General features: G+C 41.4%; 1 protein-coding gene across 1 annotated transcript in view; it reads right to left on the bottom strand.

Annotated features, from left to right (window-relative positions):
• Positions 1-15,075, bottom strand: part of SCIN (scinderin) — a 78,535-nt gene that overhangs the window by 12,027 nt on the left and 51,433 nt on the right. Inside the window, exons 6-11 of the mRNA XM_004007756.5 lie at positions 14,557-14,689; positions 14,061-14,149; positions 12,736-12,951; positions 10,269-10,390; positions 4,239-4,329; positions 1,688-1,858 (exon numbers count right to left, since the gene is read on the bottom strand). Coding sequence (XP_004007805.2) covers positions 1,688-1,858; positions 4,239-4,329; positions 10,269-10,390; positions 12,736-12,951; positions 14,061-14,149; positions 14,557-14,689 — 822 coding nt within the window. The remainder of the gene's footprint in view (positions 1-1,687; positions 1,859-4,238; positions 4,330-10,268; positions 10,391-12,735; positions 12,952-14,060; positions 14,150-14,556; positions 14,690-15,075) is intronic.

Here is a 15,075-nt window from a genome sequence, read left to right as displayed (position 1 = left end):
AGATGCGGACAAGCTGGTGATATTGGAGGGGAGTAGGTAAGGTAATCGGGCTTCCCACGTGGCTCCAGTGGGAAAGATCACCTGCCCACGCACGAGACATAAGAGATGTGGGTTTGATCCCTGGGTCAGAGGGCATGGCAACCCACTCCAGTATCCTTGCCTGGAGAATCCCATGGACAGAGGAGCCTGGCGAGCTATAACCCATAGAGTCACAGAGTCGGACATGACTGAAGCAACTTAGCATGCACGCATGCAGATAAGGTGAATCTTCTGGGATTATTTTTATATTCTCTGTGACTTCAGAATCCATTATCAGGAAAGAACTGGGATGTTGGAGATGTTGGGGGGTTGGTGTGATGGGTGGAGAGGGTTCGTGGATTCAGCCATGAGACTGGAGAACTGCTGGAAGAAATAGGGGCTAAAGGACACTTGTCACACATTAGATGCTTGAGGTGCTACAGTTATCACCAAGGACAAGGTCTAGTACAGGACCACCAGTGTGAGATGAAGTGTGGTCAGGATAAGGCTGCTAGATGAGAGGAGCCAGCGATGGAGACAGTGAGACAAGAAAGCCGTCAAAGAATAAGAGGGCAGGACCCTCAGCTCAGCAGACACAGAAGAGAGATGGAGGAGGGAGACGGACAAGAAGGAACGAAGTCAACGAGGCAAAAGTGGGCAAGGAGGGGCGCCTGCCATCCCATCCCTGGTCAGCCGGCATCGGGGGAAAAACACAGCTTTCACTCGAGAGGGCTGTATGGGCCTCTGTGACCTCAGAACATGGAACAAGAAAGGGGGCGGCTTAGAGGAGAGGTTCCGAGGGAAGGAGGCTGTGACCCACCTGCTTTTAAGGGCTCATCCGGACAACTTGGCAGAGCAGTCCAGGTTTGCGGGCATACAGAGAGCGCAGGGCAGGTAGGAGACTTGGGAGACCTGGGTCTCAGTGAGGACTGAGGTGATGGGGTGAGGAACTGCGAAGAATCCTCCTTGAAGTCAAAGTACTCAGCCATTCAAAACCCTGGGCCCTCTGGCCTTGCCCCTTACCTGGCGGGCTTGGGGCCGGACACCGCGGTCTGGGGCTTGGCTTCTTTCACAGCTGCCACTCAGAGGCAGCTCGTTCGGCCAGCTGAATTATGACTCTGGCCCAGTGTGGCAAAGCTCGCCTTCCATGTTCCTTTACATTTGTGCAAATAAGGGCCTTCTCTCTCAACCTCCCCAATGTGGTCACCGGACCATCACCCGCGATCCATCTTCCCCCAGGCCTTTCAAGACAGAGCTTACGCTGTCTCATGGCTTCAACAACTTGATTTGTTACATTCTTTTTTTGTATATAATTAAATTTATTTTTAATGGAAGGATAATCGCTTTACATACAGTATTGTGTTGGTTTCTGCCAAACATCAACATGAATCAGTCATAGGTATACCTGTGTCCCCTTTCCATTATTCTTAAATCCATTTGTTTTGTTACAATGTGGTTGAAAAATATGAGAGGCCTGTTATCTGATTAAGTTTTTTACTTTTTGCTTGATGCTCCTGCTTTTAGTATTTTTAATGGTGAAAACTGGATAAGTTATAGCAATGAAAGAAGTTTACTTGCCACTTTTTTTTCATGACTAATATTGGCTGATGGCCCAGGGCCACTGGGAAGCCCATGAGCAGGGCAGGTTTTATTGACTGCGTGACATTACCTCCATAATTCTGGTGATCGAAGCCAGGTTTCTTCGGACTTGAAAGAGGCGTGTAGGGGGGGCCGGCGCCTGACCTTCTTTCTTTGATGTTCCGTTCTTGTAAATAATGAGCGGTTTGTCTTTGAACAAACTCAGCAGGTGAGCAGGTTCTTTGCCTTGGGAGACTCGAATCTGGGGGCAGAGGGGATAAAGAAATGTAATAAAGAGGGCAATGAAAGAAGGCAGTATTTCCAAAGACATCCTTATTATTCTTTTCGAAAACAAAATTAAAAGTAAATAAAAAGTCAAGTGCAGGAGGAACGATGATTAACAGAAAATATAGGTTCATAAAAATCAAGCACAGCTTCCTTGCTGACTTAGGAACCATTAGTTAATCCAGATACAGCACACTGGGGTGGGGGGAGGTGGTTACAATACCACATTCCATGGCTTTCTGCTTCCACACTGCACCACTTACACCTTAGCACAAAGATGTAAAAAAAAAAAAAAAAGAGTAATTTTTATAAAAGATGACAAAGATCAGCACTTTGTTGTTTTTCCTTTTGGAGATGTAGGTGAACACATGTGTGAAAGTGCTAGTCTCTCAGTCGTGTCTGACTGTTTGTGACCCCAAGGACTATAGCCCACCGGGCTCCTCTATCCATGGGATTCTTCAGCAAGAATACCGGAGTGGGTTGCCATTCCCTTCTCCAAGGGATCTTCCCAACCCAGGGATCAAACCCAGGTCTCCTGCTTTGCAGGTATATTCTTTCCCATCTGAGCCACCATCGCAATCTAGGAGTGAACAAATATTTCAATCCAAACTTCAAAAGCTGGGAAAATAGACAGAATACACTTTTACTTTTTAACTTACCTATGGAAATGGTAATAGTAGATTTACTTAACATAATCATTTGTCAGGATAAGGAAACTGAAGAAAATAAATGATAAATGACTTAATTTCATCTATTAGTTTAACAGATACTGGATTAGACATGAATTTCCTATTTTTTGCATAAACTATTGATGCATTTATTTACATGAAGAGTTCACATTTTGTGTCAGTCTCCTATTTTTTTCAATTACCTTGCCTTTTGCAAAAATTGAACCATCTCCCCTACCCTGCCCTGGTCTGTTTGTTTTCTAGAAACCAAGTGAATGAGAATGCTGAAGTACACACCATCGTGGGGAGGCCTAGGGAGTGGTGAAAGTAACTCCACAGATAATCTTCAGTTAGCAGACATTTATTTAAATAAGCAAGCAGCCAATTATGAAACTGTGTTGGGGCAAGGTTAGCTAAGAGTACCTAAAACTGTTGTTGCCTTAGCATTTCCCATAACATTGGGAAAACCTCAACTGCCAAATTGAGAGAAAGAGGGCTACTGATTAAAACCCATTCTCCACTGTGAATGAAAACAAGAGAAAGGGGAATGCCCTGGCAGTTCATGCTTAGGACGGTACTTCCATTGCAGGGAGTTCAGGTTTGATCCCTGATCAGGGAACTATGATCCTGCAAGCGACGCAGCAAGGCCAGAGAGAGAGAAAAGAGAAAGGTAAATTGACAATTTTTCAGTGCTGTTGATAGCAGAGTATGAAGGAATGTTTAAAACAGCGATTTTATTTATTGTAAACCCCTGCCATCTAGTGGTAAAACGAGGCATTATGCTTTCATTGTTAATTCAGGATTCAAATGCCTGACAATAAATTCATTCACTGGGTGTATTAAATATTAGTAGTTAACTCTGAAATGTAGAATTTATAAGGCACAATGCACATCTTCAAAGTTTTGTGTGATTTGGTAAGAATAGTTGAAAGGCTAATTAAATGACATAGGTGATGTCAGTTCTTAGACATATTTCATTCAGGAAGTGAATGTAGTAAACAGTTCATGGGGAAGTCGACGGAGATAAGTGTATTTAAAGAATTCAATAATCTTGTTAACTGACAATTAAAATGTTAGTTTATATAAATAAATATAAATAACAATGTTAGTTTATTATAAAGTTAATATGCATCTTTAAATTTAAGTCTAACTTGCTTTATTTAGGAACTAAAAACCAAGATGGAATGAAAACCAGCTCAAAGACCGGAATGGACCTCCATATGTTACATATTATGTACTAAAGTGTCAGACTTACTTTTCTAATTAATTATTACCTTTGAATCAGGTAATAATTTAGATAGAGATTTGATTTATAAAGATCTGAAAATGTATAAAGATTTGAAAACTGGAGGTGATCAGCTGGAAGTGATAACTCAGGTAGAACGGTTTTAATACTTAGGAACAAGTGGCTGCCGTTGATCTGATATGATGCCAAAGGAAAGATTCTTTGGGGCTCTAAATTTGTTAATAGCTTATTTTTGTTTCTATTTTTAAAAATTTGTTTGTTCCCTCTTTTCCACAATCTGAGAAAACAAGTAGGGCATGAGAGAAGGAATATTTAAATTCTGAAATGTAAAAAAGGAAATATTTACAAAGTGTCAAATCTGCATCCTGACGTGGGAGAAGGGTTTTAAGGAGACATTGGGCTTGCAAAACTTGTATGAGTTTAGGGGGTAAAAACATCCCAACCTGCACAGCCTGTCCCCCAAGGGATCTATCCAACTGAACAGTCAGGAATGCGGAGGTTGTCAGCTCATCCCTCGTGGCATTTGCTCCTTGCCTGGAGGAACCAAAGTAAAACAAATTAGCTTGCATTTAAGTTTAAGATCTCTAAGGCAGGCATTTCAAACAGAAACTTAAGTTATTATGAAAGATCAAGAAGAAACCTTGCTGTTTTGACATTAAAAAGCCATAGAAGCTACTGTTTTTTAAAGTACTGAGCCATGATCTATCCTATGTATTGTTTAGAACAACGTATAATAGATGTTTGTAATCTCCATTTCAAGGGCCCATTTTTAGTTCCATAATAACTTAGCTAGGTAGTCAATTCTGTCTGATTTCAAGTTGGAGCTGCCTATTTTGGGAAACAATCTCAACAGTGAAAATAATCCATTTGAGTAGTGTATGAGCCAGATCTATTGGGCTGGATATTAGAGGCACTTTTTTTTTTTTTCCATGACTATTTGGTGAGCATAGTAACAAATGTGTGGACCCACAAAAATCAAGACAATAATGATCAGAAGCCGGCGCTGGAGGGGCTTTCCAGGTGGCTCAGTGAGTAAAGAATCTGCCTGCAATGCAGGAGACACAGGAGACGTACGTTCAACCTGTGGGTCGGGCAGATCTCCTGGAGGAGGGCATGGCAACCCACTCCAGTGTTCTTGCCTGGAGAATCCCGTGGACAGACGAGCCTGGCGGGCAGTCTAGAGTGTCCCAAAGAGTTGGACACGATTGAATCAACTGAGCGTGCGTGCGCGCGCGCACACACAAACACACACACACACACACACAGAGGTAATGGAGAGGCCCCCATTTTGTAATTCTGGTCATTCTTTAAAGGGATTTCCCATGGACAGAGGAGCCTGATGGGCTGCAGTCCATAGTGTCACAAAGAGTTGGACACGATTGAATTGACGGAGCGCACACACACAAACACATACAGGCAATGGAGAGGCCCCCATTCTGTCATTCTTTAAAGGAATTATGAATAAAATGGTAAGAGAAGCTAAAGTATCAGTGACCAGACACTGCTGCTAAGTTGCTTCAGTCGTGTCCAACTCTGCGCAACCCCATAGATGGCAGCCCACCAGGCTCCCCCGTCCCTGGGATTCTCCAGGCAAGAACACTGGAGTGGGTTGCCATTTCCTTCTCCAATGCGTGAAAGTGAAAAGCGAAAGCAAAGTCACTCAGTCGTGTCAGACTCTTCAAGACCCCATGGACCGCAGCCTACCAGGCTCCTCCATCCATGGGATTTTCCAGGCAAGAGTACTGGAGTGGGGTGCCATTGCCTTCTCCAAGTGACCAGATAGGAATCAATAAATCAGTTCATTCAATTCATTGGCAACTTCTCTTTCTAGGATAACTTGTGGCTCTATCTCCAAACACTGGCTTAACCTACACAACAGCCTCTGGGAGATCTGCTTGTTTGAAGACTGTGGGAGGGCAAAAGCAGGGAAAGCATTGTTTGTAGCCAATCCTCCCATCTCTATGTGACTACAGGTTAGCAGGAAGAACACCAGCCCTGGAAATGGATTTTGACAATTAATTATATTCTTGCTTCTGAAGGTTTGAGAGTGACCTACCTGTTCCATACCCAGAACCAGATTAACAGTAGGCTCCCAACCTGGACAACACACACACATACACACACACACATACACACCCCACACACATGCACATATGCACACACATACCCCCACAACGCTGAGTGCAGGACGCCTGTCTCATTTATCTTAGAATATTTCATTGAACCAACGGAGTCAAATGGTTGATATGAAAATGTTGTACAGTGGGGTGAAAAAAAAGCACATGCTTATGTCAGACATATGTTTAAAAAAATAGAAAATGCTTTCCATAATAAGGGCACACATGAAGATATAGCCTTTTAATGCAAATAACTGAAATTTTCCATGAGCCTGTCATGGTAGCAAACACTTCTGGGAGTCGCTAGAAGCACCAGGTGGGGAGTCACACAGAGCTGAGGAAACAGCAGGGTCTGTTATCACCTGTCCTTTATTCCCTAGCTCTGCAGTTTCTTGGATATTTCTTCATTTTCTTTTTTTTTTTCTTCAGGAAACCACCAGCTAACAGACAACATCACTAAACTTTTGTCATCATTTACTTGTTGTTTTTTTTTTTTTTCTTTCCTGGAGTATTTCAATCAGCAATACTGAAAACCCTCACCAAACTTTTGCCTTCTGACACTCTTAATAAATATTTCACTGTTTATCTCGAACCCTTCATCCTCTTCCTGTCAAAGTGACCATGCTTCCACCCACACAGATTCAAACTAATTTGCTTTATGGATCTGTGACCCAGGCAGTCAAGGACTGCACTGCAATCAAGACCATAAGAAAATTGCTTTGTCTCTAACTTTGAAATCCTGTGCTTAGAGGGAGAAAAGAAGCTGTCTACTTTGATATGATTTCTTCTTTACAAATCTGTGGTACTTGTTACTCATTAAAAATAGATGCATGAATATGGAATTTACTGCTTCAAGAGACTCATCATCACCACTGATCAAAGTTTGTTTAATTTCAATTACTTGACATTTCAGAGAAAAGATCACTGCTGAAATTAGTTTTCTCTTGTCATTTTAGAGTCTCAGGAGTTTCAGAAATAAAAAGACAAATTTGCGTATTCAGCAGTGATTTCATTCAAGTTTGTCACCTTTAACTCTGCCTCTTGGATTTACCCTATTCATATCCCATGATTGAAATGACCACATAAACTGGAAAGTTGGTTAATTTGAAGCTAGTCTTCAGGAGGCATTTCCTAAAGGCCTCTTCACTATGTTTATGGAAGTTTTCAAAGTTCTGCAAACTATACATCAACAAACTGACAAATTTAACATCTGTGCCATCAAACGACCCTATGGACTGTAGCCCGCCAGGCTCCTCTGTCCATGGGATTCTCCAGGCAAGAATACTGGAGTGGGTTGCCATGCCCTCCTCTAAGGGATCTTCCCGACCCAGGGATCAAACCCAAGTCTCTGGCATTACAGGCAGATTCTTTACTGTCTGAGTCACTAGAGAAGCCCAACTAATCACTTGGCTCCTTCTCATTCACTGGTTTTATCTTTTGCTCCCTAACTTTGCTCGTGCCATACACCATTACTAACAGATTAGAGCACGCCTTTTCTTGCATTGCTAGGAAGACCTTCCTATTTGCTTGCTTTCTTCACTCTCATTCTGCTCCCACTTAGATGTCACTTTTAGGAGTCCTTTACCAATAACCTAGCAGCGAGCTTGAGTGTCTGTTCCTAATTCTACACAGACCATTCAGCTTGGTTTTATCTTAAGCCTTCATACTTTATTGAAATGGCTGATAACCATCTTTCTCTCTTTAAGTATACATTCTTGGGGAACGTTTTTTTATTGCATCTTTAGTATCTAGCTCAGTGCTTAGCACATAGAAAGTGCTCAATGGACACTTTCAAATGATTTAAAGAACAGCTTTTACGTTCAAAATTTATAACCTGATTTAATCCATTTTATCTATATCCACATAGTTATTTATGTGGATTGCAAATTGCTAATTCCTCAGAACATTCTCTTGAATTACTTATTTAATCTTCCCTGTTTGATCTAAGTGCCACAATTATTAACTATATTTTTTACATACCAGAAAGAATTTAGAGGAAGACCAAGAAACAGATGGAGAAGGCAATGGCACCCCACTCCAGTACTCTTGTCTGGAAAATCCCATGGACGGAGGAGCCTGGTGGGCTGCAGTCCATGGGGTCGGACATGACTGAGCAACTTCACTTTCACTTTTCACTTTCATGCATTGGAGAAGGAAATGGCAACCCACTCCAGTGTTCTTGCCTGGAGAATCCCAGGGACGGGGGAGCCTGGTGGGCTGCCGTCTATGGGGTCGCATAGAGTTGGACACGACTGAAGCGACTTAGCAGTAGTAGCAGCAAGAAACAGAATGTAAAAGAAAAGCTTACTCAGAATGCAAGTAATGTAAATTCATTACCTACTTACAATGAATTTATACCTGCAGATGCCATGCTTTGCACAGATACTTTTCTGAATTAAAATTTTAGAAAAGGAAACTGCAAAATAAGGACATAGTTTCTAGCAGGGGATAGCTGCAGGCAGGCCTTAAAGACAGCTGCAGATCAAGGCGTGAAATGTCACTTCACCCATTACAAGAGTTGTGACTTTGCATTAAATTTTTTACTCTATCTGATTCCCCCCTCCTTTTATACATAACTTTTGAAAATTATCTGATTGTGAGGAAGAGAGATAATACATGGAAACATCTAGCATTTTGCTGGCACAAACACGCTGCTCAAAAAAACTGGTTGCTATGAAGATGGCATCTTAAACACAGCACTGAATAGCTAAGTACATTCATCTTTGACAGGATATGATGCAACTGTGGGGTCAGAAATGTCTCTGAACACAGTGGTTCTCATTAATGCCATGGTGTACATGAGAAACTCAAGAGTCCTGCCAACTGGGGGTCTGATTTATTTGGTATAAAGAGGGCACTGGGTATTCAGCTTTGGGAAAAATTATCCAGGTTAGTATGGTGCAGCTAGTGTTCAGAGCCATTGCCTAAGGCAGTGCCTATCAATCACTAAGGTGATTCTGAATCATCCTGAGAACTTGTTAAAACATAGGTTCCACTTTAGTAGGTCAAAGGTGGGGCCTGATATTCTCTATTTCTAACCAGCTCCCCAGTGACGCTGATACTCCTGGTTTCCACACCATCCTTGGGGTATCAAGAACCCATGGGGTGGGGACAATCACCTCATCTCCTAGTCTTGGTTAAGGTCAAGGCACTGGCCAGTATAAGAGGGAAGTGGTCCCACTGTGAGAACAAAGGATGATTGCCATCCGGTGGGACACTCACCATAGAGAAAAGTCACCCTATCAGCAGACACCTGAGTCCTCGTCCACTCACTCACTGAAGACAGCTACCACCACGTAGGCAAAGGCAGGATCCTGCTTCATCCTCGCAACTTCAACCTACACCTCTCAGCTTTAATATCCTTTTTGAAAATTCTTTTCTTTTTCTGTCTTCTCAGAAATATTCCACTTTATCTGATTTCACTTCATAAATAGTTTGAGAATCCAGCACTACACGATTTGTTGCAGAATCCTGTCCCTTTGGACTAGTCCGGCATGCTATGTGTACTTCACTTACTTGGTTGGACATTTCCATTGGCACTGACTCTAAGTCAATTTGAAGGTGAAAGTGTTAGTTACTGAGTCATGTCCTGATGTTTTGCGACCCTATGGACCATAGCCTACCAGGCTCCTCTGTCCATGGGATTCTCCAGGCAAGAATACTAGAGTGGGTTGCCATTTTCTTCTCCGGGGGACCTTCCTGACCTGAAGATCAAACCCAGGTCTCCTGCACTGCAGGCTGATTCTATACAGTCCCAGCCACCAGGGAAGTAAACTTAAACTTCAATTAACTCAGATCATTATGCAAAAGAAATGGATAAGAAATGGAAGCAAAGGCATTTTTTATTTAGTACTGCTATGAATTTCATGAGGACAAAGAATAAGGATGCATCAATTTGAGATCTCCAGAGTCTGAAATAGAACCATAAATGATATACATGCCTTAGAGAATCTGATTCATTGAAATGTTGCAACTCCAATCAGGATGAGCCTCTGTGAATTTTAACAATAAGAAGACATGGTACCTGTTGCTGGCCAGTTGGAGTGTTTGTCAGCTTTCAAAGGAGAGGAGTTATTCAACTACATATCCACTAAAGGAACACCACCCTTCAGCTATCAAAACCTTTCTCCTAAATTAGTAAGGATGACTTTTCTCTAAACTGCTCTTCGACAGCAGCTACCAAAGCATAGCCAAAATCATCCTAGAAGAAAATACTACATTCACGTTATACACAGCTCACTAGGCTAAATTATAGGATAGTTTTATCCCATATTGGAGGGAATATAATGAAATTTAACTTTGGAGCAACATGCGGCCTCTACAGAACTTGAGAGTTTATGAAAGCGGGAAACTTACCAGGTGTAGATAATCTGTCCTCTGGGATAAGTGTAAAGTATAATGTAGCAGTCACCACCATAGAATTCACCATAAGAGTTTGGGTCAATTTCGACCCTACCGTTGTTTTCTACACGCCAAATCTAAAAGAAATAAATATGTGTATCAAAATCAGAATCTTCTTTATCTAATAATATTTCTCTAGGTTTAAAAAAAACATTTTGGTTTAGATCTGTCATTAAAAACCTTTGACTTTTGTAACCAGTTACAAATCAGGCAACAGGAAGACATTTTTGTCAGTTTGGTTATTGACTTGTTAAGCGTTTAGAGTGCTTTTATGCTCTTTTCTTTTATACCCTTCATAGTACTTCCCTCAGTTCTGAGCCTGTGGATTAATAAATACCTATTGTTTGATTGATTAGTGAAAATAACATGACGCTCTAGTTACACGGCAAACTGAAATATTTAGCTCAGAAATACATCTCTTAACGTATATAAATTTTTCATCAGTTGGGAGGCAATTTTTTAAAACTTCTCCTTCCCTGTGCTTTAAGGCATGAGACTGGTTTTCTTTTCCCCAGGTAAGAGTGGCAGATTGTGACTAAACAATAAAAATGCCAAATTGCATGACTTCTATTTTCAAAATGGGCCATAAGACTAAGATAGAAGCAGGCAGAACTAGTTATTTTCTATTTCCTCCTCCTCATCACAAACTAAAGGTATTTTTGATTAAAAGTTGGAGAGATGAGAGTTGTAAATGAAATGGGCAAGTACACGAGAGTGAGAGACTGCAGGCGCCGCGTGCACACACATCCTCCTGCCTGGGTCCTGGGAGGCTCAGGACAGATCCTGTTTTGAAATTGGGGCTTCCCTGGTGGCTCAGACGGTAAAGCGTCTGCCTGCAGTGTGGGAGACCCGGGTTCGATCCCTGGGTTGGGAAGATCCCCTGGAGAAGGAAATGGCAACGCACTCTAGTACTCTGGCCTGGAAAATTCCATGGACTGAAGAGCCTGGTGGGCTACAGTCCATGGGGTCACAAAGAGTCAGACATGACTGAGCGACTCCACTTCCACTTTGAAATTGAAGATGAGCAAGTGGAATGAAGCAGTGCAGCGCTTTCAGAGAGCAGCCTTCCTGCACCATCCGACAGGAACAATGGCAGCATGGCTTGGCTAAACCCAAAATCCTAGAGAAAACCTTGGCCATCATCTTCCCAGGGTGGCATGGGAGGACTTCTCAGAACACTATGCTCTGAGGTGGAGACTACAGCCAGGACACATTTGGAGCTGGGGATCCATGTCCACCACGGGGCTCTCTGGCTGTGCTGAGCTCCAGAAAAGGGTGTCTGAGCAGGACACAGACCCAGGCCCCAAAGCTGATAACTCTGACAGCGACCACAGGAGGCACTTCTCCCTGGGTAGTCCCCATAACCCGTGCCCAGCTTAGATTCACACTTCAAGCCTTTGAAAAGAGGAAAAACACCTTCTTAAATCCCTTACATTAAATCTCAGACTTTGGTCTGAGCAGTGTGTGACAAGCTCTGGGAATGAAGAGATGAATTATTTAATTCCTTCCGTCAGGAACGACAAGAGGTCTGGGAGGAGAAATCTCTAAGTAAATGAACAACTCTGTGGTACTTCTACGATGAATCCATGAGGAACATGACTTCTGGCTTGCGAACAGAGAAAGGTCATTTCAGTGCAGAGAGAAGTCTCTTCAGAAGAGATGAAGCTTGCGACTTAACTGAGTTACAAAGGAGGAGCTGGAGGAGCCCTCGAGGCTGAGGAGGCTGAGGTGCAGAGAGCAAGGCTCAGTCATGGAAGGCCTGGGAGGCCCAGCTAAGGACGGATGTTCTCAGGAAGACTGTGGAGAGCCACCAACATACTCTAGAACAGAAGTGATCTTATACGGTTCCCCTTAAGTTAGATGACTCAATGGCAGACCAAACACAAAGAGATTTTAGTTAGGGAGAATTCTTAAGAGGGTTTCAACAATTTTTGTAAAAAAATAGCAATAATCAACAAATTCATTTTGAATGCTCTAAAAACATCTGTGATGTTGGCACATAACACACAATTTGCCTTTGTGAATGCCCCTAAGGCGCAAGGGAAGGACAAACTTAGGTCCTTGGAGCTTTCGGAACAATGTATCCACACTGGACAAGTCTAGTTCCTAGAGTAGAAGCAGGCTTGGACCAGGAAATGAGATGGAGACAGCTGGGTTCCTTGGAGGCCTCTAAGGTGGTTAGGTGATCTTACACAAATTACCTAGTTTCTTAGAATCTCAGCAAACACACTATACACTAAGACTGAAGGTCAGACAACGCTGTCTTCCAACTTTCAACTCCCTGGTTTAATATACAATCTTGGATCATCTTTATTAATCATGAAAATGCACATTTTACAATTTGCAGCTTCCTGAAGTTATATTTCCACATAAACTGGCATAAATGTGCTTGACAAACAAATAAACAGAAATATGTAAGTACCTCCACTTTGCCAGAACCATCATCCACCATATGATGCTGGGCTGCCATTTGTGGAGAACTGTGCAATTTTGAGGCGTCAAATGGAATTTGTTTTATGTGAGCCACTTTTTCTGTGACATACACTTTCCCGAAGCCATCGCTCTGATCTCTATCTCTCCAGTCCTTAAAGAACTGTTTGAAGATTGGTGTTTCACCTCCTTCTGGAAGAACTTGAATCTGAAATGTAAAAAATTATTATTATTATTATTAGCTCAGTGGGTAGAGCATCAGACTTTTAATCCAAGGGTCCAGGGTTCATGTCCCTGTTCAGGTGCTCTGCTTTGGGTTTCCCTGGTGGCTCAGTAGTAAAGAATCCGCTTGCCAATGCAGGAGACATGGGTTTGATCTCTGGGTCAGGAAGATCCCCTGGAAAAGGGAATGGCAACCCACTCCAGTATCCTTGCCTGGGAAATTCCATGGACAGAAGAGCCTGGCAGGATATAGTCCATGGGATCGCAAATAGTTGAACACGACTAGTGACTAAACAACAATTATAAACAGAAAAATAAGAGACCAAGGAAAAACAATAGTCTAGTTTTGGAGAAAAAACTAAGGAAACACAAAGAGGAGTCTTTTTTTTTTAAAAGATAACAAATGTAAACTTAGAAGCTGGAATCCATATATGAACACAAAAGGAAAAATATCAAATATGAAGCTAAAACAATCCAACCCTGCTTTTTTTCTGATAGCTAAAGTAACTGCCAATGAATTTGGATGTTTGAGAGAAGAATCAAGTCATTTCATATGTTTCCATTACAGTCAAGTAAGTTTGACTGTTTTTCTATTTTAGGTTCATAGGAGGCCTGTGACCTGAAAGAAATTATCTCCTTGTGCTGCTTTTGCCAGGATATAAAAAGGAAGAGAACAGATGAAGCTAGGAGGTTCAGAAAAGAAGAGCAACTAGTCAGTGTCTAAATTAATCTCCATGAAGGCAAGTATTTTCTGGGCCTTAGTCCATGTTTATACAACTTGCTCTAGGGAATAACTGATATATGCTCTCAGTCAATTCAACTGTGCTTGACCATCTTGACTTAAAGGCTGTGCAAGAAGTGAATGGGCTTTTATTCTAATCACAGAGTCCCATTGAAAGTCTAATCTCCAATTGCTGCAAAATTTCATCCTCCACACAGAGTTCTAGGAGCACAGGACCCAACATTGCATGCACATAGGTAGGAATGCCTTCTGTGTATGTTTTTTTGAACCAAATTTGCTCAAGAGTTTTGTGGTGATGTCACGAGTTCCCATATCTAAAAAAATTTTCCTAGCTAGTTCATTTCCATACGTACTTGGGTATTTGTAGAATAATTCATTTGCTCTAGGAATTCCTCAGCTGTCTTCATGGCAGCCTTTCTCTCCTGGGGATTAGCATCTTTACCTAACATGCAACATAAATGAAAGAGAATTTTAGAGACACAAGATATTACATGATTAAGAGATACTTGTGCACCAAAAATTAAACATAATTATAATTTAATTTAACTACAATACTGAAAAATGGCAAAACGTCCTAGCATACTAAATATATTTAACAATATTATAATATAGAATATTTAAAAAATTCTATTCTAGTGCCCAAAGACTTTCTTTTACCCCATCATCCCTAGTAAATAAGGCTAATAATAAGAAAATATGGTTTTGATGTCTGCATTGTATAGATCATGCAGAAAGGTAAGCTTTTTTTTCAAGTCAGAAAAGATGTTTTATCTTTCTGAAGAAATACATATAAATCTGAAGTATGTCAACAATGCCAATGGCATTTGTTTTTTTTTTTTTTTTTTTTACCTTTCCATACGAAAATCTGTTTTGCAGCACCGTGGTCCAAAATGAAGCATTCTTCAGACAGCAGCATCGCCATGGAGAAGGGGTTTTCTTCTGCCACCAGACTCACTTTCATGGAGCCGCTGGCATCTGAAACCTGACATGAAAACCATGAGCTTGCCTGAGGATGATCAGTGAGCTCTAGACTGTGATCATGGTGACGGTTGCTCAACTCTGTACATGTAATGAAAACCACTGAATTGCACACTTTCAATGGATAAACTACATAATATGTACGTTATATCTCAACAAAGCTATTTCAAAGAAAACAAAGACCAAAAAAACCCCTCGTGAACCCAGTTATACCTTGGAAAACACTTTCTTAAAGCCCTTTAGGATAAAAGTACTACTAATAAAAAGCTAAGTTTCAACACAGAAAATAATAGTGATAATAATCATGGATAAAGTTTGTTTCAGTTTTCACATTTACCAGGCACCACACAACGAACTTCACATGATTATTTCTTAGTCTTTATAAAAATC

The sequence above is a fragment of the Ovis aries genome, chromosome 4, assembly GCF_016772045.2.
Source record: "Ovis aries strain OAR_USU_Benz2616 breed Rambouillet chromosome 4, ARS-UI_Ramb_v3.0, whole genome shotgun sequence".
In the NCBI taxonomy this organism is placed as follows: Eukaryota; Metazoa; Chordata; class Mammalia; order Artiodactyla; family Bovidae; genus Ovis; species Ovis aries.
Note: the sequence above shows the minus strand (reverse complement) of the source record. Positions and strands in the feature narration are given on the sequence as shown.